Source organism: Gavia stellata, chromosome Z (assembly GCF_030936135.1).
Source record: "Gavia stellata isolate bGavSte3 chromosome Z, bGavSte3.hap2, whole genome shotgun sequence".
Taxonomy (NCBI): domain Eukaryota; kingdom Metazoa; phylum Chordata; class Aves; order Gaviiformes; family Gaviidae; genus Gavia; species Gavia stellata.
In genome coordinates this window covers 81,204,418-81,229,467 of record NC_082637.1, presented here as the reverse complement: position 1 = coordinate 81,229,467, position 25,050 = coordinate 81,204,418, and the positions used below count along the sequence as shown (strand labels likewise).

The 25,050-nt window shown below is 41.8% G+C and overlaps 2 protein-coding genes across 3 annotated transcripts in view; one reads left to right on the top strand and one right to left on the bottom strand.

Annotated features, from left to right (window-relative positions):
* MSH3 (mutS homolog 3) overlaps nt 1-2,662 on the bottom strand; it is a 122,315-nt gene extending 119,653 nt beyond the window's left edge. Inside the window, exons 1-2 of the mRNA XM_059833465.1 lie at nt 2,552-2,662; nt 613-736 (exon numbers count right to left, since the gene is read on the bottom strand). Of these exons, the coding sequence (XP_059689448.1) occupies nt 613-736; nt 2,552-2,662 (235 nt within the window). The remainder of the gene's footprint in view (nt 1-612; nt 737-2,551) is intronic.
* A 234-nt stretch (nt 2,663-2,896) lies between these two features.
* Nucleotides 2,897-23,751, top strand: DHFR (dihydrofolate reductase). 2 transcript variants are annotated; one of them, XM_059833875.1, is made up of 6 exons: nt 2,897-3,019; nt 3,485-3,534; nt 6,195-6,300; nt 7,209-7,335; nt 21,049-21,152; nt 22,797-23,751. In XM_059833875.1, exons 1-6 carry the CDS (start codon nt 2,934-2,936, stop codon nt 22,882-22,884), a joined length of 561 nt encoding a protein of 186 aa, XP_059689858.1. In that variant the 5' UTR covers nt 2,897-2,933; the 3' UTR covers nt 22,885-23,751. The 2 variants fall into 2 exon arrangements, with proteins under 2 accessions (XP_059689858.1, XP_059689857.1); XM_059833874.1 differs by having other exon boundaries at nt 21,037-21,152.
* The last annotated feature ends 1,299 nt before the right edge of the window (nt 23,752-25,050 follow it).

Here is a 25,050-nt window from a genome sequence, read left to right as displayed (position 1 = left end):
ATTCCCTCTTTAAAAAAAATTACATTTCTTTCCAGTGAAGTGTAAGTGTAATGAACTTTATATTCACTGATTTGTTTTTCTACTAACATCATGAATTTGTTAAATTCTTGGTTCAAAGCCAGATGAAGCACAGGCATTCTCAATGTAATTTAAGTCACTGTCATTTCACAGTTAGGAGCACTGCATTAGAACTGTTTACTTCGAGGCAGCCTTTAGGTATCCCAGTCACAGGCCAGACTCCATAGAGCTGTCAGGTGTCAGTCATGCTTCAGCCTGAGTCTAAAAGACAGACTGGTAAACCAACACAGAAAGTGAGGTTGCAGCATTTCTGCCTGGGCATCTGGACTTCACGGACTGAACAACCTGTTAAAGCTGAGTCAGCTGAAGGGGATTTGCAGAGTAATTCTGGAGCAAGGCTCAAATACCTAGCTTCTGAGCCACAGAAAGGTGCTTTAACAGTATAGCTAGTATGCTTATAATGGCTCTTCAGAGATGTATCTTACACTCAAGAGACATTTCCTAAAGTATCTGCTGACAAACTTTTTTACATTTGACAATGAAAAACTATTTATTGAGTATAAATGCTTGAAGGTTTCTTTACAGTCAACTCACTTTTATCCTGAGTCTTCAACGGGTTACAGATGTCTTCTAGAGTAACTTGTCGTGCTTTGGTCTTCTTTTCACAGGGTTCACTGCTTTCAGTTGATATTCTCCTTTTTGTGCTGAATTCAGAAGCCTGAAACATAAATTAAACAAAGAAGTTCAGTTACTTTTTCCTCTTTGCCATTCTCTATGAAAGACAACAATGCACCCAAGGATTTCATAAAGAGATAATGCAAAATGCAAAATTAATTTACAATATGTGAAATCCCTAACTATTTTAACTACCTACATATTTCGTTATAAAATAGTTCTTCTAACATTCAAGGCTACAAGAGGAAAAGAAATAGTGCATTCTGTGAACAAGCTGGCTGTTGTGCTAGAGAAGTAACACCTGCAGCTACCATGGCTTCAAAAGGCAGCTTAGAGCTACTTCTGTGGCAGAGAACTGAACCAGCACTTAACAGACTTTCCCATCACACCACACATTAGCACCCTGTCTCTGAATCAGATCTCTTCTGCAAATCCCCATTCCTCCAGTCCAGAGCCCCCTTCTTTCCAGAGACTGGCTATTCACCTCTGAGAGGCATTACTTCCCATGGCCTACATCCCGATGATGGAAGAGTATCTTCTCCACACCATCCTGGAAGCGTTAATCCAGACTGAGACGACTTTCCTAAACTATCTGTAAACACATAGCTAGCATCATCCTGGGTTTGTACAGTATACAGTACTTTCGACTACTGCTCCTTAGATGGCTTTTGACACGTGCACTTTTAACACTTCGTAAACAGAAAATTCATCAATTTATGTTGTTTCATCATTGATGTATTGTTTGACAGAATGCAAGAAGTATGACCAAATATAAAGGAGTAACTTGCAACTGCAACAATGTATATATACATTATCATTTCACTTTGCAGATAAATACACAGCAGGTGCTTTTAGCAGCTTGGATGCACATTTCATATGGTAACCTCAGATGGTTTAAGTGTATTACTGGGGAAATTCAGTCTCCTTATAACTAAGCAGGAACTCCACCCCCAGCAACTAAGCCAATAACCTCTACATAACATTTCCATAGGCACAGCCCACATCAGTGGCAAAGAGTTTCCGTTCCAAGTCCACTACTATATACCACCAGATCAACACTAATTAGGAAGCAGTTTTTCTGCATGGACTGAAAGCGGTAATCACACCTTTCAAAATATATTTGGACCAAAGATAACAAAAAAGGTTGATCTGAGACACAATATACACCTGGATGAGAAAAGCATACACTTTTCCAGGGCCAAAAAGGGCTAGAAACATTAACTACAGGGAGATTAGAAAACAAACTCAGAATGAAACCCAATTGCTGAGAGACAGCAATTTTTTCCCAGCAGCGACATGGAGAGGCTGCTGGATCACTGCAGGCTCTCTTCACCTTGCACCTAACAGCGTACTAAGAGTTCTCCAAGCTCCACGATCTGGGCCACAAGCTCAACCCACCGCATGCCAGGAGGCAGAACCTGTGCCGGAAGGTCCAACACTACTGCAAGAGAGAGAAGCCCCTGTGACACAAACTGGCACACTGGCTTTACCAAGCCCACTGTACCCATACCAAGCCTCAGCTCCTACAAAATGGGCGTATCTTGGCAGTTTCCTGAAAGACTATGTATCGCTACCCTGTGTTACACAAAGCAAAGATGCTACAGCCAGCGTTGGTAACTGGAAGGCCCTGCCTGCTGGCAGGGCAGCCGCAGGGCACCCCTTCGTGCAGCAGAGCCGTGGCCAGCTCTGGCCACCCTTTCTGACATGACTTTCGGACACCGGGTAACCAGACAGGCCCGAGGGCCCTCCGCCACCACCAAGAGGGTTCCCGCAGGGCCCCTGCGGCCCGGCCCGCGCCCTTCAGGCGCCCTGAGCCCCAACCGCCAACCGGGGGACCCCGCCGCCGCCCCAGGCGCACCGTCTGCCGGGCAGCGCCCTGCTGCCCGCCGCTCCCCGCCGCTCCGAAGAATCTGCTCAGCACCAGCTGCTGCCCGCCGCCGCCGCGTTCCCGCTGCCTCCCCCGCGGCATGGCGATGGCGGGCCGCGGCCGCGGGCACCGGCACCACCTTCCTCGCCGGATGCGACGGCGGGCGCGGGGCGGGGCCACGGGGGAAGCGCCTCCGCCGGCGTGTGCGCGGCGGTCCCTCCAACCTCCCGCCTCCGCCCTGCGCCGCCCGCGGCTGGGGGAGTCCTGCCGCCGCCGCCGTCGCCGCCGCCCCCTCACGCCGCCCCGCCCCGCCCCGCTGCTGCGCGCTGTCTCGCTCCGAAGTCCGGTGCGGCGGGAGGCGGCGGTGGGCGTCATGGTGCGTTCGCTCAACTCCATCGTGGCCGTGTGCCAGAACATGGGCATCGGGAAGGACGGCAGCCTGCCCTGGCCGCCGCTGAGGTACCGCGGGTCTGGCGGTGCTCTTCCCGCCGGGCGGCGGGCGCGCGGGCGGACTACAGCTCCCAGCGTGCAGCGCGGCGCGTTCCCCGCCGGCGGCTAGTGTGGCGACGCGCATTGCGCGCTGGGAGTTGTAGTCCAGGAGGGCGATGCGCAACAGGGCGGGAAAGTGCCCGCGGTGGCGGTTGGCGAGGCCGCGGCCCGGTCGATGGCTGCCGGGCCGCGCGGCCGCGTCCGGGAGCCCCAAGGGGCTTGGGGAGCCGTGTGCCGGCTGCCGGGCGGGGGTTATCTCTCATGCAAGCAGACCCGGGGCCAAAGGTCTCGCTTCAGGCATGGCACTGGGCCCGGCCCCTTCCAGCCTCTCCTCCCCGGGCACCGGCGGCGCTTGCGTTACGGTTTTTTTTCCAATTAAAGAAATGTAATTTGTTCCTAAACCACGTTGTAATGCTCTTCTTGCTTTCTTCCCAGGAATGAGTACAAGTACTTCCAGAGAATGACTAGCACATCCCATGTGGAAGGTAACGTTGTACTTGTTGCTGGGGTGTGCCTCTACTTACTAAAATTAGTTTGTGTGGTATCAGTCATGAAAAAGACTGTTAACTTTACTTTTCCCTGACTTAAACGTCCTGCTTCTACAAACAGCCTGCCTTTCCACGCCCTCCCAAGTCTCACGAGTGTTTTACCCCTTTGTAAATAGATTTACCCCTTTGTAAAAACATCATACAGATTGTTTCAGTTAGATAAAGAAACTGGAGGTGAATCAGATGTTTCTGGGCTGCAGGTAATTTGTAAATAAAAAGAATTTCAAAGTCCTGTTTCCCCAACAGAGTAGAAAACTTCACCTACCTGTCTATACCTACAGCTCCAGCCCTGAACAAATTAAAAATGGAAAGGTTTTTTTATGCTGATTAATTAGCAGAGGGTTTTTTCAGTCTATATTAGCTTACCTAACTTGTTTGCTCTAGTTCAGCCTTGGCCATTTGTCCACCCCTCTGACCCTTGTAACAGTAATTTTGCTTGATTTTCTGAGTGCTGCACCATTCCAATAAAGAAAACCCTAACCGTACTGATAATGTGCAGCAACAATACTGCAACCATGTGCGGTATATCTGTACACAGTAATGTGCAACCGTACTGGTAATATGGAGCAATAACGTTCAGGCCCAGTGAGACCTCTGCAGCAAAGTAATACTATAGAGTCTATTGATTTGGTGTGATAAAAGCAGTTATTGAGGATTGAAAACATTTGTGAAAATCAGCACAAACAAACAGGGATAGAAATGCAAAAGATGCAAACAGCCAATTTGTTCTGACTGGGTACTTAACACTGCCAGAAGAGACAAGTCTTGTCGTGTTGCCCCCATTCCTCTTTCACACTGACTTTAGTGCTGGCTCTTGACATTTACTTAAGCTGTTTTAATTCTCTAACCCAGCAGACTAGGCTACTGGGTGTTTGCAGGGACTGCCACTACAAGGTGTGTGGGGTTTTTTCATGCTCCTGTTAAAACTGCTGCCTAGCAAAACTCACTTGTGTGCTAAAACTTCCAGGCAGCCTAACATGTGCCCTTGTTTTGATTCAGTGACCTATTCCATATTCTGATTTGAAGGTCTGTTCCATATTCCACAAGGAATGTATAATCTCATTTTGCAACAGTCTAAAGCGAAGGATTTTACTTTGTTTTGGAGACCTGATTCAGCCCGTTGCAACCTTACATACAAAAAAGACACAACACAAATGTAAGTCGTTTTATGTGTCTGTAATTTGCATCTTACCTGGCACAAATAACCCGTAATCAAAAAAAAAATGTTTATAATTAAAAAGAAAAATTTTGCTCCATCCTGCCTGCAAATCTTTTGATAAGGTATGACCTTAGATGCTAGGCAGTTAAGTTGCTTCACAACCAGACCTCTTAATGCATTATGCTGCCATAAATCTACACAGCAGTATAAATCTTCACCCCCGGCTCAAAAAAGTCAGAAAGTCACTGATTTTTGAAAGTGGGAAGAATACAATGGAGAAGCATCACTTGGTCTTACTTTTAGTCTGATTGCATACCTGCACTGGCCACTGCCGTAAATTAGCTATTGGTCTAGATAAATCTTTGTTCTGACCCCGTAGGCATCCCAGTGTGAACCTTTAGTAAGAAAATACTTTTTTTTTCCAGAACCTGTGCATTTCCTTCAGCAGTGGTACCAGTGGTCTGTGCTAACTTATCTAAACTGACACTGCAGTATGTCTTTTGCAAACTTGCTCATGGAAGTTATCTGCAGGAGAAAGATCTTTAGACACAGCTAATGAACAACTGGAGCATCAGTTCTCTGGTGTGATGTAGTAGATGCAGCCTCTCTCAGATCAAGAAGCAGGGAGGATAGCTGTGAACAAATACTATTTTCTTTTCTCCAAAATCCCTCCTGCTGTGTAGCACATTAAAAAAATTCCCGTTACCCTTTGTGAGTCTCAACCTCTGTGTTTATTTCTCGTAAAAAGAAACCCTCTTCTTAGCAGGGCATATATAAGAGATAATCAGGTTATGAACCTGATTTGGTCAGAAATTATACTTATGGGTGAATTCTAGAATATGATTGAACACCTGTTGCACTCTGCTTTGGATTTAATTTGGCTCATTCACCTAAAAGTTATGCTTTTACCTGGCTTTTGGTTTGGGCTTTTTTTTTAAATAACACTCAAAGCTGACAGTTACTGCTGATCATGTAACTGGAATGATGGAACATGCAAACACAACGTTGATTACTGTATGCTGCTCGGATTTATAAAGAGAACAATTATGTTTTTTCACACTAAGAGAACTCTTTCGAGGGTGTGAGTTGGTCTCACACACAGAGATTAATTTGGCCACATAATTATAGCAGAGCCAATGTCCGTGTAATGCGTATGATGGGCAGTGACATGCCTTTTATGGTCTTCTTTCAATTATAAGTTTATAGGTGTGCATGAGACTACTTTGGCGTCAACTGCCTGCCAAGGCTTTGAGGCCACAAACATGTTCTTCTATGCATGTGACTAATCTGAGAATCGGGACCTAAGCTTGTACTTCCGTTAACTGCTGAAATGGAGTTCGGAAGGGGGAGGGAAAGTCCAGCAGATGTCACTAAACAACCAAAAAATTCAGGACAGTGCGAAAATACCCTTTAAATAAGTGTTTTCTCTCTTACTCAGGTAAACAGAATGCCTTGATAATGGGTAAAAAAACCTGGTTCTCCATTCCTGAGAAGAATCGTCCTTTAAAAGACAGAATTAATATAGTGCTCAGCAGGGAGCTCAAGTATGTATATGATGAATAATAGGCCTGTAAAACAAATAACAAGTCTGCACCTAAAAATATGTGTAGCAATACATCCTAAAGTAATTCTAAATGTAATATTTTTGATACCTGGTTAGGAAGCATCTCTGCTATTGTTTCTGAGTGATATCACTACTTTATCTTTAATTTTTTAATTATTATATTTATTTTATTTTTTAATTAATTCACAAGATAATTGTCATTACCTTGCATAATAAATACTAGTCCTAACTCTACATACAAACCATCTGACAATTGTCAGTAGTCTTTCTGATTCATGTATTTAACTGTATTTCTCTAGTTCCTGGTTAGATTGGTGGCTCTTATTCCATTTTTTTGGAAGTTTATTTTTATTAGCATTTAAGGCAAAAGAGCTGTCCTCTTTCAGAGCTCTTTTCTTGAATGCATCACCCACAGTTACCCAAATATTCTTAAAGAAAAACATCCACTTATAATGGTTTATTGCTTTAGAGGATGTTGGTGGGTTTGGGGCTGAAGGGGGTGGGAGGCAGGGGATAGGGGCTTTTTGGCTAGTTTTCTTGAATGAAATATTAGTGTTCTAGAATTCAAGTAGAAATCTATATTTTATTTTATAGATATCTAAATGTCTCAGTTTTTCTTTTTTAAAAACATGATACAAAATTTCAGATCTGTAATTTATAATGCCTCTTAACCACAGTTATGATTAAACTGTGAATAATTAAACAATCCTGGAGTCAGATGAGAATTCTAACATAGTTTAGCAATAATAGGCATTTCAAAGTAATTAACTAATATGAAACATTTAATTGTTTGTGACTTCAGCAAAACACATTGTATGTCTAGATTGTATTGATTATCTTGATGAATGGTCCTTTAATTATTTAGTAATAAAACTTTGCTTTTTCTAGGGAAACCCCAAAAGGAGCTCATTATCTTTCCAAAAGTCTGGATGATGCTTTAGCTCTTCTGGATTCACCAGAGTTAAAAAGTAAAGTAGACATGGTTTGGATCGTCGGAGGCACTTCAGTTTACAAGGTACATTTAGAGTACTCCTAAATAGTCATTTTCTTTGATGGGATGAGGATGGCTCAAGTTCCTATTACTTCTGCTTTAGGAAGTGCCTTTCCTTCACATGACCCAGCAAACTCCAGTGATTCCAACAGAACAAATCCTGGAGAGTAGAATTTCAGCTCACAAGTTTAAAATAATCTGTCCAAGTAACCAAATGTTGCTTATGCTAATGGTCCAGTGTCATACAGTCATTGCACTTTTGAGAACTTTTCTTAAAAATCTAAATTGTTAGTTTTTTACACCAGGACCCATATTGTTAAGTTTGTTTTAATGAGGTAGTAGACTGACTCTGCAGAGAATGTGGGGAAAAAAGGAAAAATGATCCAGCATTTTTAGCTAGAGTATGGCACTTTATACAGGTATATAGGTAAGAAAAGAGGATTTAGAGAGAGCTGGCAGGTAATGGTGTCAGCAATAAGAGGAGATAAGGCTACAATAAAACCTAGAACTGACTCTTTTCCCATCCAGCAATCAGGCATCCCTACTGTTCCTACTCCACAGGTTTCTCTTGGTGTCTAGGGTGTCTTGGTATTCAAGTGTCTGTACACGTGCCAAAAAGGCAGTGTGTGCCACTTTCTTCTCAGGACCATCTTTGCACAGACAAAGCCCTGTGTAAACTGCCCTGTTTTCCCACAAATGCAATAGTCCTGCTGTCCTGAACTAAGATATCTGTGCAACATGAAGGTCTGCAGTAAAACCTATGTTCTTGTTGCCCTGTGTTTCCTCAGCCATGTTTCTCCCTTCACCCAAACCCCTCCTTTCATTTTCCATTTATACACATGCAAAGTTTAGTCAACTCACCATGTCTCCACCCACATTCCTAGAGTCATCCTTTCAGCCCCTACACAGTAGGCGTTCTGTCCTTTAACTCTCAATTGATTTTGTCTTCTTTTGTTAAGCTCTCATATAATTTGCATTTGTTGTCATACAATACCATTCAAAAGATTATGGCCATCAACCCTAGTTCCTTTCACATCAATCAGGAGAATATGGAGTAAGGATATCTGTAAGCAATCTTTCTTTTGATAAAAAAAAATCTTAATTAAGAATTGTAAAGCAAGGGTTTTTTTAATATACTAAAGGAAAAACAGTTCTGCTGTCCTTTAGTCATTACAAGTATGCTGGGAAATATACTCCACTTCTTGTGTGGCACTTGGACTTCAGGTGTGTGATGAAAATGCTATCATACTCCTGGTAGCAAATTAGGACTGATAATAGGCTTTGTGTACAGGGTGGGAAAATACATGTTCTGATATTTCTTGCCTTTGCAGTTTGTGCTTTTCATGAACCTCTTCTCTGTGTCTTAGGAAATGCATCTTTTACAGTAAAAGAAGCAAAGAAGTTAGATATTGCTAAGGTTGTGAGAAAAATAAGATGCATATGCAAATAGCCTGTAAAACACTGTTATTCCTTTTTTTTTTTTTAATTTCTGTTTTATGATCACTTTTGCATGTGGTGAGGTCCACCATATATTTGATGTTCAAATGCATTCAGTCTATAGTCAAGTATTATCCTATAGAAATAACGTGTCCTTCACTCTTGGCCATTAAAATGCCTGCTTCCAGGCATTATTTCTTGAGACAGATTATCTTCAGATTAGGCATAACTGCCCAACATGAGCAAAAGACTAGATTTGGCTTCTGTGTGTAATTCTGCAGGATGCATAGCGTGAGCAGAATCGTTTACACCTTCTGTGCAATGGCCATATACTCACCTAGTGCTGCAACGAGTGATTATTTTTGCTTGTTCTTCCAGGAGCATCTGTGTTGTAGGCTTCTAATTTAACTATTTTTCCAGTGTCTGGCTGATACTTTGTAGAGAACAATGCCATTTTTTAGACTATTACTCGCCAATACTTAGGTTATAAATAGGCAGTTTTGATTGAGAGTACTTTTGCAAAATATTACTTGTGCTGATTAGCATGAGGGAATATGGCTTAAAATTTCAACTGTTTTCCCCCTTCCACGCATTTATTCAGGACACTTCAGAGGAGTTTGTAATTCATCAGGGAGAAATCTGACAGTTTTATACAGATTCCTGCATTCAGACTAGCTTTGTAATCTTAATTAAAAGGGTTTGATAGAAACCATACACCTCTACCAAAACTACAGGTAATATTTTTAGTGCCTGTATTAAAGATGCACAAAAGGTTACAGGAATATTTCCATTATACCGTGTAGAAATGTGTGGGAAGTAAGATAGCAATTGGTAGTTGAAGTGAATCGTTTTATTCAGTAGTTGTAGGTATTTGGTTTTAAAGCATTATTTTCATCTTACTACTTCGTATGGCTCAAAGGTTTAGAACTGATCGTACAAGCCTGTGATGGAAAAGTGTCTGCAACTACTTTACCAAGTAAGTGCAACAGGAGTGGTTTGAAACAGGTAGTGCTGAGGACATGACAGTTTCACTTACAGCGCTTTGGGGAGTTTAACTCAAAGTTCCGATCTTTCAAACCAGGTAGAGCTTTGTGAGGACAGACCTTGATGAGGAGAGCAGGCCACGCTGGAAAGCACCATACTTTTCTTTTTGTCTGCCTCCTGCAGATGAAGATCCCAACCACCATCAACCCTTTTGTATTCCTGGTCTTGTACCTGGCTCTTCCTACTCATTTACAAGTAACACTACTGTGCCTGCTGAGTAAGTCCTCTTCTGCATCTGAGTGTAGCCACACAACAGTGCAGTAGAGAGCTGTTTTGCACCAGGAGGAGCTAGTCCATTGTGATCCCACTGAGAAGAGCACCCAGACTCTGTAAAATGTCATTTAAAATGCTGCTTATCGGGGCTAACACTTCAAAGAAGGACAGAATAGTGTGAGTAATCTTACATCCCTTTAGGTGTTGAGAACTCCAAGTTGTGTGGCTTTGAATGAGTGTCCAAGCCACATGCAGCATGTTGCACAGACCCCATCTGTAGAAAGGATTACCCCATTTTGGTCATTCAAGCTATTATAGGACTTTCTTACAAGAAAACAAATCTATTCATCATTTCTGCTGTCAAACAGAAAGGATGTTCACATGAGAACTTCTTGCTGCTCTTTTAGATAAAGGCAAGGACACACAGGTGGTATAGTCGTCAGTACTAAGTGGGACCTGCCTACAGGCTCCTCTCTTTTCTGCCTGAGCTTATCCTGTGGCCAAGGAATATGTGCAGCACAGTACAGGCCTGGGTCTATTCAGGTTAGTTACACAGAACCACAGAATCATTAAGGTTGGAAAAGACCTGTAAGATCATCAAGTCCAACCATCAACCCAACCCCACCATGCCCACTAAACCATGTCCCGCAGTGCCACGTCCAGAAGTTCCTTGAACACCTCCAGTGATGGTGACTCCACCACCTCCTTGGGCAGCTTGTTCCAGTGTTTCACCACTCTCTCAGTAAAGAAATTTTTCCTAATATCCAGTCTAAACTTCCCCTGACGCAACTTGAGGCCATTTCCTCTTGTCCTGTCGCTAGTCACTTGGGAGAAGAGACCAACACCCACCTCTCTGCAACCCCCTTTCAGGTAATTGTACAGAGCAATAAGGTCTCCCCTCAGCCTCCTCTTCTCCAGGCTAAACAACCCCAGTTCCTTCAGCCACTCCTCTTAAGACTTGTGCTCCAGACCCCTCACCAGCTTCGTCACTCTTCTCTGAACATGCTCCAGCACCTCAATGTCCTTCTTGTAGTGAGGGGCCCAAAACTGAACACAGTATTCGAGGTGCGGCCTCACCAGCACCGAGTACAGGGGCACAATCACCTCTCTAGTTCTGCTGGCCACACTATTTCTGATACAGGCCAGGATGCCGTTGGCCTTCTTGGCCACCTGGGCACACTGCTGGCTCATCTTCAGCCGGCTGTCGACCAACACCCCCAGGTCCTTTTCCGCCGGGCAGCTTTCCAGCCACTCGTCCCCAAGCCTGTAGCATTGCATGGGGTTGTTGGGACTCCTTAATACAGAGTGGTCTTTCAGTCAGGACCACTACAAAAGGGAATGGCCAGCTCACGCTTGCACCCATTGCACTTACTTTGGGACGGCTGCTTTGACAGCCTGCCACAGGCTGTTGTGGATGTCTTGAAGGCTGAGTAGGAAGATGAGTGATAATGGCATTCCTGAAGTCTTCACTGTAGCTGCTCTGTCCTGGCTGATCTGCAGCCTTTGGCACAGCGCTTGAGCTCAGGCTGGTGCCATCCCATTGGTGTGGGGATTCTGGAGAATAAGAAGTAGATGCAGAATGTGAGGATGCACAACTGAAGCCATCTGTCAAGAGCTGCTGCAACAGCTTTGCCATTACCAGACAACACTTCCAGAGTCCATATCATTATTCAAGAGGGTGGCTTATTGTCCTGTGGAGTCTTTTAACACAGCTCCTAGACTTAGCAACTTCTGATCAGTTAATCAGTTTGGGATGGGGAGGTCCACCATGATCAGGGTTGTTGTCACGGAGCTCCCTGAAGCAGTCCTCCAAGCCATATTTCTGTAGATGGTATGAGGAAGAAACATGCACATGATCTTCCAGGCCTTTGCTCTCTTTGGTTTCCCACACTCTTTGTGGGTGCTGTGGGCAACACCAACATCCCAGTCGAGTTCCAGACCCAGGGTAGCAAGCCAGAAGGGTTACCAAGGGTAGCCCATAAACTGAGGCAGATTCACACGTGTTTCAGGTGGTTTCGAGAGAACCTCAGAACGAAGAGGGATGCTGGCACCTTTTTTCTGCACAGGACCATTCAAGATGTTTAATTGCCTGCCTCATCTGAAATACTTCATCCTCTCTGTACCTCATGCTGCCCTGCCCAGATACCATGCTGAAACACAAGCCTCATCCAGAGAATCATGCCAAGGTGGAGCATCTACCCGGCTGCCTGAGTGCAGAAGGGCATTCTTTGGGACACAGGTGTCCAGCCTGTCTCTCAATCTCAAGTACGGATAGCTGCTGTGCCCTGCCCAGCCTCTAAGAACAGAGGCAAGCAAAGGTGCTAGAGCATGTGCTCCAGGATGGCATTTCAGGATGGGATGCTGACCTCAGCAACAGAGGGGCAAGGAATGGGATGGAGCAACGGGCTGCTGCTGTTCACAGCCTCTTCCTCGTAGGACTGCAGAGGATAGAGGAGCAAGCCTGGAGGTCTCTGAACATTTATAAGGACACAGTGCAGCTGCCTTTTTCTTATGGTCATCTTGCCCACTGCCCATAGGTTCTCAGAAACACAGTTCTCTCCAGGGTGGTGGAAGTATTGGCATAAGCTGCCTCAAGTCCTGTGAAGAATAGAGAAAGGTGAGCTCTGAACAGGGTGGCCGTCCAAGTCTTCATGTAGGTTACATTCATGCTGTGTTCAGCGGCATACTCTGGGGAACTGCCTTTTCTGGGCCTTGACCTCTGCAACAGGAAAAGGCAGAGCAGCTAGACATAGTAGGCATTTTGGTGGGGACAGGGAGAGCTGAGCAGAGTATTGCTGTTGGGAAGTGAGAGCAGAAAAGATTGAAAACAGCTCCCACAGTCCACTGAGTGTTCAAAAACCTCGTGCACCCTTCATCTTCTTAAATTTGACTTGACACTGATCACCTCATCAAGTCTGTAATCTTCTGATACAGCCACAGGGTAGTACTGTTGCTTCCAGGGAAGCTTTTTGACTTCTCACAGCACAGGTTTACAAGTTTCGTTTCTTTGGATCTTCTGCACTATTCTGGATCTCCTGAGTTCCAGAAGGAGTTGATGTTGCTATTGATTTTATGGATGAGGGAGGAGGAGTGTAGCAGCCCAGCAATGGCCAGTAGGTCACAGCAATTACGAAGCCTTTGTGTGTCATGAGAGGCACTCTATCATTTTGTGTGAGCACTTGGTGTTTTGAGAGCCGTCTGCTGGCTCATGAGTGCTTATTGTGTGCTGGAAGACTTGTGGTGGTGACTCACTGGTTCTGGCCCTTGAGACCCTATTAGCTGTTGGAGCTCATCAGCCATGTTCCTGGAGCAGATTTTCTGGCTTGGTTTCATCCCCAAGAAATTTAATTCATGCACACCAAGATTGCTCCCCAGTACAGCTAAAGCACGGTGAGTGGGAACAATTGGAATATTCATTTCAAAACCACGTTTCTGTTCTGAGTTAAGACACTAATGTAGATGCACTCTGTGTGGAGGTATTGTCTCTTAATTGAGAGGTTCTGGTTTTGGCTTTGACTCTGAAAAATAGCACTACCTGGAGATTCTAAGGGAGTCTGCTCAGTATAAATTACATCAGTCTCTTTTAACTGGATTTAAACTGATTAAAAACAACATTCAGATTTTACTAGGAATAGGAACTGTAAGTCCAGCACATCCCCAGACATTAAACAGGGACTTTAAAAAAAAAAAACCCAAACAAACAACAAAACAAACCCAAAACCAGGTGTAGATTTACTTACGTGGATGGTATGGTCTTATGATACATTGTTTGTAGAGTCTTTAATATAAAACCTGCTTTGTAAAAATAACCAAGCTCAAATCCCTAACAATGAGCCTACCAGTGGAAAAGAAAAAAAAACCTAGCAACAAAACTTAAAAAAAAAGAAAAGAAAAATTTGTGACTCAGGTTCCTCATAACCAAGGCCTCTTTAGTAACACCAAAACATGCTATATGTCAAACAGGTTTTCACCTTGATAAAACAGTTTTTTCCTACAGCATCTCAAACATTTAAAATTGTCTCTTCTAATTTATGTGTTCCTACTCAGCTTGTTGCTTTCTCAATGCCACAGAAGCAAACAATGACATTCAAGGTCACATTGCTGAGGTACAGAATTGTATTCTTGTATTAAATTTGGAGAAGAAACTTGCAATTTCATAACAGAACAAAAAGTTCTTTCATAAGAAGTTCTGCTGGTTTTGCTGTTTAGTTAATATGTAGGCTGGCCATAACAGAAAATAGATGCGGTGATAAATAGCATTTGGGGAAATTCTTCAACAAAGCGGCTTGAGCTGGAAAATCAAATTTCCAGTAATCTCCAAGGGAAAATTTTATCTAATATTCATGCTCAGGTGTCTTCCTATGTATTAGTATTTGACATATTGTGTTTGGTAATCTACCCCCTTTCATTCTTCAAAATTATTGAATTATGAAGTTGCTATTCATATTTAGTGCAGCAAGTCTCTTGCAGATGATTAATTACCCTCTTAAATAGAGTTTCTTGACTAAGCATATAAGCTTCACTGGGTTCTGAATGCCCTGAGTGGGTTGTGAATGCCACATTTGCTAAGCTTCAAATCTTTGCTGTACCATAAGGATCACTTCTTTAAAAGAGAGAAGTATTAACAATTTGAGTCACTAGTTTTATTGTGATTTTTTTCAAGCCTGCCAAAACTTTACTAGCTAATACTAATATACTAAAATACACATTTTAAAGATTATGTTTTAGTAGGTCAGAATTTCCTGTAAACTGTAAAAGGTATAGTAGTAATTTTTCTACCTTCCCTGCATATAAGACAAAGCAATTTTGAGCTGCGTACCTACCGGAATGATTTTAAGCTGCGTACCTATTGGAATAGAGACTAACGTGTATGTTACCATGTTTTTGAACTGTTGCATTCAGTCTGTGATGTGACCAAGAACTGAGATCCACTTACAAGGGAGCTACGCAGACAGCTCATTTTTCCATGCTCACATGCCTCACTCTTGCAGGTTGCAGTGCTGTTGGTCCCTCCAAACAGTGCTCTCAAAGAACATGCTGTGAAGAGCAGGCTCCTCTGAGCTGCGTGACGCTGTTGACGTGGAGGACGTCACACTACAGGCCCAAAGCATTGTTCTGCTCTGGGAGCAACCAGTGCAAAAAGCTGAGCACTGCATTGGCTTCTCCACTAGTTCTGTTTTAGAGTGAACTAATTAGTATGGCTTAACCCTGTTAACTTTTTTGAAAGCTGGTAACGTTACCTTGTGTAAAGTGAAGACTGAAGGTGGTTTTGGTTGCTCTGACCGTATGTTCTTTTCCCTGTCCCACCAAGCTCATGATAATGTTACTCAATTGTGGACATTTGTGGTCCTGAGCAGTTGTTTCCAAGGAAGGTTACTGTCTTCCTGGTGTATATGCAAATGTAAGTCTCTTACTTCATTACTGTAATGTCACAGAATCCTTCTTTACAGGAGAATTTTCCCTTGTGTAGTTGTCTGAACTAAAAGATGAGAATGAGAAGACAATTATTCTGTATTCTTATGACCTTCAAGGTGTTTTTTGAGAAAGGGTTTGAGCACTCAGTGCAATTCCCTAATACCTCTTTTATATGAAAGTGGCAGGGTCACAGCATTACAGCTGACAGCACTGTCCTCCCATAGAGATTTACATTTTGTAAAAATATATCCATGGCTATTGTAGTCATGCTTCTGGTGGCCAATACTTCTTGCTCTTAACTAGTTATAAATAAAATTAGAGGAAACAGAACTACAATATTTGCAATGGACTAGTGGATTAACTAATAATTTCTTTTAACAGTTTAAGAATTTAATTTAGCATCCTTATACTTTCACAGACTTGCGAGGGACATATCCAGCCTTTCCAGTACAGTCTCCAAAATAAACTCAGAGGATTTTTAATGTGGAAAGAAGACTGTAATATTGCTATTACTCCTAAACAAGCTTTTTGTGTGCCCGTTCTTTTGAACAAACATATTGATTTGACATTCCTCTGGGAAAAAAAAAATTACTAAAAAAGGTTAATATTTGAGTCAGTTGCAGACACAAATCATGCAGCTATGAAAGGTTGTTGCTTTCTAAGTTCTTTTTTAAAGATGCTTCCAGAGATCATAGAGGAAAAGATTTAAAAGACCCTCCTTTAAGACTAACACACGGAAAAGTCTAGTGACTGAAGTGTATGGGCAAGCTTTTCGATAACAGTCATAGAAGAATTTTGTTGCACTTGCCTTTGTCCCTGGCAGAGACTGGTGGTGGGAGCTACCACAGTGTCTCCTCCCTCACTGGTCTTAGCCTTGGTGGCTTGGCAAGGAAGGGCTGTTCCTACGTCACTAAGCTGAGCCCTAGCAGTGTGGGAAGGAAGGATTTTTGAAGGTGTTGATTCTCCTGATTATCACTGCAACTCTCCTAACAGCCGAAGTTTAGCTTAGGCAAGTCCTTTTACGTAGGTAAGATCTAGAACTTTGTGAGATCTTCAGCTGTGAGATCTGTTTAATGTATAAAATACGTATTTTTAATACTCTTGCAGCTTCAAAATGCAGCTTGCTTATATAATCCAATACATTTTAAGGGTTGAAAAACAGAATGCAAGTAAACAGACTGTTTATTTTTAAATTTTCTCTTTTATAGTGTTCTCATATTTTGTTTGAATTGGCAATGTTCTTGGCTAGAAAGTCACTTGAAAAATAAGTGCCTCACAAAGTTACTTTGGCTGGTTTACTTATTTTAAGTAATCAGTAGAGGAGAAAGCAGAAGCAGTGTGTGTGTGCTAAAATCTGTGAATCTTTAAATGACTAGAAATAATTGGTATCTTCTACAGCAGTTGGTTGCTATACCCACTAGTTTACAGTGGTTTGGAGATTAGATCTATAAAAGATTAATTTTGTAATACCTCTGAAACTACTTTTAATACACAGTTATGCTTTGTTGCAGAGCTTCAGGGCTGTTTTAACCTCTGTTCTACAAAAAGAAACTAATCCAAGGTAACGGTCCTGCACGTGCAGACATAACCTAATCTAGTATAGCTGTCAGTCCAATGCAGCTGGAAATTATGGGGAAGATGATCCTTAGGTCAGCTCCTTTTTGCTTTACACTTCAGAGGCAGGCCTGCCAAGGATTTCTTGGAAGTGAGCAAAAAGACGAGGGTATGCTAAAATCTTTTCAGAGGGTTATGAAGATATATGTGAGTAATAAAAGACTCTGGTTCACATAAAGAGTTGAGATACCTGGGATCCTGACACCTCAGCTCTCCTGTCCTCCCTCTTTTGTGGAAAGTGATCTCTGCTTGAGGAGTGGTTCTGATGTTTCTGAGAGATCAACAGCCACGATTGTAATAGGCTGTGCTTTAACATGAACCAAAAATGAGCATTGCTTTTCCCTGTTGCATCAGGCTGTTGTATCTTAAAAGGTTCAGTAGCTGCTACCCAAGGAGGTGAATGTGTGTGGAGAGCAAACACATATACAAGTCCCAAGGAAAACCAGTGCAGGTACAAGTACAGTCCAAGGATAACTGAATGGATTATGAGGGAAAAACACAGTAAATTAAAATTGTACCAGGAATGACTTTGAGACCCAGCATGGCCATGGACTGAGGGTAATGTAATGACCATGGAGTGAGGATGCAGATTTTTCAGATTTACAGAAGCATGAGCTTAGAGACATCATCATTTTGTTTTAAAGATCTCCTCCTCTTGCCCTGGTAAAATTATTTCCAACAAGTCCTCTCTTACTATCTGTCCTTTCCATCACGTACATTATCCTCACATTTACAAAAAACGCAAAATCAAAAAAGGCAGTACTGATCTCCTACTTACTGGAAGTGGTTTGTCTGTGGAATATTGTGCTAACTTCCCACAGTATTGCCTGATCACTAGAAATATATTTAGTTACTGCAAGTTCTGTTTAAATATTCAAGATTATTTACATCTATACCTTCGTATTATGTATATGTTACATTAAACTAAAGTCATACTCACCCCATTCTGTTTGTTAGAGTAATATGCATAATGTATATTTCCTTGATTAAATTCACAGTAAGTATGTCAACATTCTATCAAATTATCACCACTATGCATCCTCTAACTTGTTTTCTGTACCAAAAAAAGGTGGTGAAACTGATAGAGTGGGCTGGACAGGGCAAGAGTGAATTGAATGTCTACTTAATCCTCATGAAAATGCGAGAGTTGTGATAAATCTCCTTCCCCATCCTACCAGGTCCATAGTAGTTTGCAGAGGTGGTGTCAGAGTCCAGTCCTCTCTGAACAGGTTCCTTTAGAGACACCACACATGGAAGGGTTCATGTTTGATACCAGATTTACTTATCTGAAGTTTTCTGAAGTTACTGTCCCGGAACATGGAGGACCTGGTGCTCCCAAAGGGACAGGAGCTGGGACCCATGGGCAGTAACCTGACTGGCATGACAGGGGCCTCACTAGCCAGGGCTCATGGTGATGAGGCAGGTCCACAGGACGGGATCAGGCCCCATGAAGGTAACCAGAGTCAGACATAGCGCTGGGATGACTAGATGGGGCCATGGGGACAGGCCAAGGCATGATTCAGCTATATACTTAAATCCTAATACAAGTGCAAATTACACTTAGCAGAGTAGAGCAACTGAAATGTAAAGTTGAATCACTTTACGAATGTGTTTCTCCTTGCCTGTTGCTGTGTACGCTCAGTGTCATCATGCTGGGCATTCCCAGCTGCTGAGAAGGAATATGTGGGTTGAAACCAGCTCAAGCCTGTTGCTCTTCTCCACGTTCTTCTTGTTTGTTTTTCAGTTTTCATGGGCCACGTACACGTGCAGACCCCCAGAGCTGGTCTGGCTAACTCAGGAAGCATTTGCACGTTTTTTATTAACTTGGGGACAAACAATTACACAGCTGGTTGGTTCACTCAACTAATGCAACCGTTTATCTAGAATGGAGGTCACCCTCTGCTCCCCTTCATGCCAAATTCAGCTTTTTTTGCAATATCTGTGGTCAGTCACTCCATACGCTCTTCCCTGACCTGTCTTGGTGGTACAGAGTTCTTGCTGAAGCTGAATTCCCATAGAGATGGATAGGAAGTTGATTTATTCCTCTACTACAAAACAAAAGTATCTCTATTTACAGAATACAGTATGTTTTTGTGAAGCAGATTATTCTTCTTCTGTCATTCCACAGGTGTATGTTTCTCCTCTTACCTCCCACTCTTACTTAAAGAAAGAAAAAATGTGATATATACAAATGAGTTGAACACCAGTTCAGTGCTGTTGGATGCTGGTGTGCTGTAACTTACCCCTTCCATTTTAAGCCATTCTTTAGTAATAGAGCAGCTTTTCTAGAAACTACCTTTTCAGCAGTGATAACAATAAATTTTATTAGATTAAATTTGTTATTACTTGGTCCCTGTACTTGTCAAAGTAGTACCTAATAGTGTGCTGCATGTTGAATCACCTTTAACAAAGAGCATTGCTCATCACCAATTTAAGGGAAAGGGAGAAACAGCTGTAAGCTTTTAAAAAATATATTATAAGCAGTCATGAGTATAGCTTTTAATGGGTTATTTTAATGCCGAGAAAGTCTGGAAGAGGTGACTTTTCAGTCTGATCTGGAGACAAAACTTTTTTTAACTCCTGAGTTTGTGTGAATTTGTTAGTGAGGAACTTACCTAACAGGTGTCTTCATAACTTTTTTCATCCAAGGAGCTTGGAAACTTTCTTTGTTGTTGTTGTTATATAACTTCCAATACATATTATCACTTTGCCATAATCCAGAGATCAAACTGGGAAGTTAAACTGATAGATAATTTGATCACTGGGATTGAAAACTAATGCAGAATAAAAATACATTGTAAATCCTTAGCCAGTGATATTAATTAAACATTGGAACAAACTACCTTGAGGTGTAGACCTCTCCCACTGCTTAAAGCTTCCTGTCTTTCAAAGAGGTTGTCGTGGTTTAACCCCAGCCAGCAACTAAGCACCACACAGCCACTCACTCACTCCCCACTAGTGGGATGGGCAAGAGAATCGTAGAAAAGGTAAAACTTGTTGAGATAAAAACAATTTAATAGAACAGCAAAGGAAGAAAACAATAATGATAAAAGAGTATACAGAAGAAGTGATGCACAATGCAATTGCTTACCACCCGCTGACTGATGCCCAGCCAGTTCCTGAGCAGCAGCCACGTCTGCCCCCCCACAGCCAACTCCCCCCAGTGTTTTTTTGTTCAGCATGACATCATATGGCCTGGAATATCCCTTTGGCCAGTTTGGGTCAGCTGTCCTGGCCGTGTCCCCTCCCAGCTTCTTGTGCACCTGGCAGGGCAGTGTGAGAAGCTGAGAACTCCTTGACTTAGTGTAAGCACTGCTCAGCAACAAATAAAACATCAGTGTGTTATCAACATTATTCTCATCTTAAACCCAAAACACAGTACTATACCAGCTACTAGGAAGAAAATTAATTCCATCCCAGCCTAAACAAGGACAGAGGTATGATTCAGAAATTGCTTGTTGAGACTAGACCATACTGCTCCTTTCTTCTCACAGGACTACTCATAATTTTTTCTTCATTTCTGTCAGATGCCCCAAGCTCTGAGAATAGGTATTGCTGCCACTTACCAGGTGGAACTGGCAGAAAATTAAATTATCCATTTAGAAAGTGCTATTGGGCCGAGTCCAGAAGAGGAGATTTATAGTTCAATTTTCACTGCTTTGCTTAAATCCTGTAATATATAAAATAGTGACTGAGTTTCAGTTTTAGGTAACATATTCGGTGTGCAATCTACAAGTAAAAGATATGCTAAGACTCTTATCTCTTGGTTCTTTTTGAATGCTGCCACAGTGATGGCTGGTGCAGGCGGAACAAGAATTTGGAGAGTTGGTAAAGAAAGCTAGTGTTCCAAATAAGAACTTATACTTGATATTATCTTACAGACTTCAAATAGTGTTATGAAACAAGAATATTAAAAATTTTAATAAACAACACTACTTTATGCATGGTTGAGCTGTTCTACAGGGAAGAACTCGATTTTAATTGTTTCTATTGTTTTTAAAGGCAGCGATGGAGAAGCCAATTAATCATCGATTGTTTGTGACAAGAATTTTGCAGGAATTTGAAAGTGACACATTCTTTCCAGAAATTGACTACAAAGACTACAAACTTCTCACTGAGTAAGTATCAAGATGCATACTAGTCTTGTGTTCAGATGGAAGACTTAATAATCTAATTTGAATGTGTGAGCATCCTGTTAAGGCCATGTTCTGTTTTGACTTAGAGGTGCTTTTCATTGTATCTTTCCCCAAAGTCGTATTTTACTTAGAACCTGGACTTGCTTGCACCACACTCAGCACAGAGAGGTTGTTGGAACTTGCTGTGTTCTTCAACCTTCCCATAATCTTCACAGTAAAGAAGTTCCATTTGTCGGTTTGCTTGAAAAGTAACTTTCTTATTGTTTCTCACTTCAGAATTACTCAAATATTTATTAAGCTTCATAACTCTCAGTATGTTGTTAGTCAATGGTGTTTAGCCTCTGAATGTCTTTGATAAATTGCCAGAGACAAATTAAATGGGTTTGAGCAGAGAGGGTTGAGCCTTTATAGATTTCTAATGTTATTTCTTTCTCTTGAGAAAATTACCTCTTCCTAACAAACTTAGTAGGAACAAGTATTTAAACCATAAATTTCTGCAATTCACTGTGGTATCTTCTACGTTATCCTTGTCGTATTCCAGTCATACTTTTATGTCCTCTCCAACGAGGTTACATCCACCAGGCAGTAGGGAGGTGGCAAGAATTCAAACGTCTGCCTCTTCCTCTTCTTGCTAATCTCATTTTGGTTCCCAGCTGGTTACGGACCAGCAGTGGAAGAAACAGAAAGTATGGCAAGCTCTCTGCACGGGGCACGGGTATGGATTGGCACTGAAGTGGGGGAGAATAGGTAGGGGCATGAGAGAAGGATGCAGGAGAGACAAACAAGGTGAGTAGGGAGGATAAGTCACCTTTTTCATCTCTTAACATGTTCTGAACTGCTCTGTGCCGTATCACGAGCCCGCTTTAGTATCCTGATGTCTGACCTAAAGCTTCCCTCTCTCCCTCTTGGCTGTTTCTCAGGTATACATTGGTTTTGGCCAGCGTACTGAAATCAGAATTTGGCCTTAAAGCATGAACTTACAAAATAGCAGATAATTCCCTCACTAAAATGGAAACCCAATAGAGTCAAACCTAGCAAATAAAATTGGAAATTTCTTTTGCCCTCAAAGTCATTAATTGTACAAAATCCTTTTTCTGTCACAGGGAGCTGAAGACATTCTTGAAAGTGTCTGTTAATAAAAACTGGTTTAGTAAATCTGGAATATAAAGGAACACTTTGCATGGTAGCAGTCAGCTGCTTTAAGAAGCTGTCATAGACTTGGAAGAAGCCTTTACCTTAGCATTTCTTCTAAACCATCTGAGGAAAAGCAAAGCAAAAAAAAACCCAAAAGTGTTCTGTATCTCTTCTGCCTTTGAGGACGTGTTAAATAACGTGTTGGAGGCTTCAATAAAAATGTTGGGGTTTTTTGATTAAGCCAAAAAGGTGGAGTTTTTTTTACATCAGAGGATGCTTTCTTGATTTAAAAAGATGTGCGTATGAGTTGCTGATAGTAGTTAACATGATTCCTAAAAATAGTTTGTACTTAGTATACCGTGTTAAGGATGGTATTTTCATCTCCGTTTTCAAACAACTCTCTTTTCTATTCGATTGGATAAATTACAGGTGACTCATAATGATATTTTTATCTACTTGTTGGCTTTGTTTTTTCTTCTCCCCTCTCTCCAGATACCCAGGTGTCCCTGCTGATATCCAAGAAGAGAATGGCATCCAGTACAAATTTGAAGTGTATGAAAAAGCTGTCTTGGCACAATAAATGAGGCTTTCTGTACTTCTGTGTAAGGGCAGACATTTTAAATCATGAAGTCTTATAAAGTGCAAATATATATTAAATTATTGAGAGAAAATGCTGCTTGATAGTACAATACCTCAGTAATGAATGATTCAAAAAAACCACACCCTACACTCTGGATATATACCCTGCAGTGGAAATATGAAGGTGGTCAGCAGCGTGAAAGAGGTAGCTCTAAGGAATACCTCAACTAAGGTTGCATGAAACCTTGTATTGATCTTTACAATGCATGGCAGCATCCCTAACAATTGCAAGAGTAATGACTGATGCTAGACTGCGTCAGAACCTTTCTACCTAAACAAAGGTTTTGAGTATTTCCTGATTCAAAACATCCAACGTTGAGAAAGCATCGAAACTCCTGAGTTTGACTGGGATAGTATATACATTTGTAACAGCCTTTAAAACATGGTGGTGTAGAGGAAAAAGTAAGCAAGCATAATAAGAGAAATGGAGTCTGGAAAGTCTGAGGCAGCAGCTGAGGGATACATTGACCGCTCATGGAAGTCCTCTCTTGTCATCTTAACCATCCTGGGTACACAGCCTACTTCAAGCCTTTTGGCTGAAAACACTGACTTACAAATTAATCTGATAAAGAAGTTTTAACATTTCCATTAACTTCACAGCTGTGTAAAGTCTTGCTGCTCTTACAAAAAGTTGCTATGTCAGTTTGACCGTGGCCACTTTGCAGTATAAGAACATCAACATCCCTCTCTTAATAGGATCAGTGTTTTTATGTTCCTTCTAAATGTTATCAGTGCAGATGCAGAGTGTTAATTTGTCAGTGTGGTTTGGAGTATTCTGTGTGGCATACAAACATGGATTATAAGCAGATAGTAGAGTCCTGTCTCTTTCATTAAATATTTCTAGTATGATAATGTTTTGCATTGCTATTCCCTAAAAGTAGTGAGCAATATACTGGTACTGTAGTAACACTGTGATTCTAATGGTGTACAATGCCAAGTGTTGACCAAAGTTTATTATCGACAATATTATGACAACATTATTAGTCAGGTGCCATGTTCTGTCTGTGGGGAGTTAGTCAGGTGGCAGAGGACTTCATATACGAAGTGTCATGGAGAGGAGCTGGGATGTACCCTGCCCATCTATGCTTCTTTGTGCTGCAGCTGCCACCCTGATAGTGAGAGCCTACAAGGAGGGAGCCTTGCCTCCCTTTGACTGCAGATCAGTCTGAGACCAGATGAGTGAAAAAAACCAGTTTTTTAAAAAAAAATTCACTCTCAAAACTCTGCTGACTGTTTCCCCAAAGCATTTTAAAAGCATTGTCTTACGAAGCAGTATTGTGGGAGATTGGAGTAATAATGCTTGTCCTTTCATGTCACACTGAGGCCCAGTTCTAACGTCAGGGAGGGCAGCACTGGCCGTTGGCAGGCTTTGCACAGGTTGTAACTGTACAGAGGTGTGTAATAGTGCCCGGTTTTCTAAAAGAATATTAAACCTTGATTTTGCTTGCTTTTGAAAAACCAAACCTCTTTGATAGGAGAAAAACACTTCAGATAAGAACACCTCTTGAATTTTCCATGGCAATTTATGACATTTAACTGATGAAAAAGATAGTTTTTGCAGCAACTGTTCTGGGTTGTCTCAGTTTTCTCTGTGTTCCTTTTGCATTCTTAAAAATGTAAGTACTTTCCTGTGTTGATCTTCTTGCCCCATGTGTGCTGACTTTACATCAGTTGATAAAGATTAAAACAACAAAGTTATATCCTTGCATAATACAGCAAAAAGTCTCCTGAGTTTTAATTTGCCAACACATCATGAAAGGGAAGGAAAAAGACTGTTACCAGCAGGATGTTATTTTTTAAAAAAAGATATGTCACAGTGACCCTGACAAGAGAAAATAACCTCCCTAAAGCATTTAATATGTACCAGTTAATATCAAAAAACAGGTCACTGTTGAAAGCTCTGCACAGCTAGTCTCCAAAGTACTGTGTTTATGACAACTGACGTTTATTAAAAGTGGAAGCAAAAACTTCATGCAATGTTAGCTTACGCTGTGATACTGGCACGAACATATGATAGAAAATTTCTGCCTAAGCATACGTTGCAGGAGATACGGTTCACTGAGGCCAAAACATTTTGTAGAACCACTTTGGTTTCAGAGAACTTTAA

What these genes read in the sequence shown, in the direction of transcription:
- DHFR (XM_059833874.1), top strand. Translation starts at nt 2,934, where the DNA reads ATGGTGCGTTCGCTCAACTCCATCGTGGCCGTGTGCCAGAACATGGGC. An exon ending in TAGCACATCCCATGTGGAAG is followed by an intron (nt 3,535 to 6,194) that starts GTAACGTTGTAC and finishes TCTCTTACTCAG; the next exon opens with GTAAACAGAATGCCTTGATA. An exon ending in GTGCTCAGCAGGGAGCTCAA is followed by an intron (nt 6,301 to 7,208) that starts GTATGTATATGA and finishes TGCTTTTTCTAG; the next exon opens with GGAAACCCCAAAAGGAGCTC.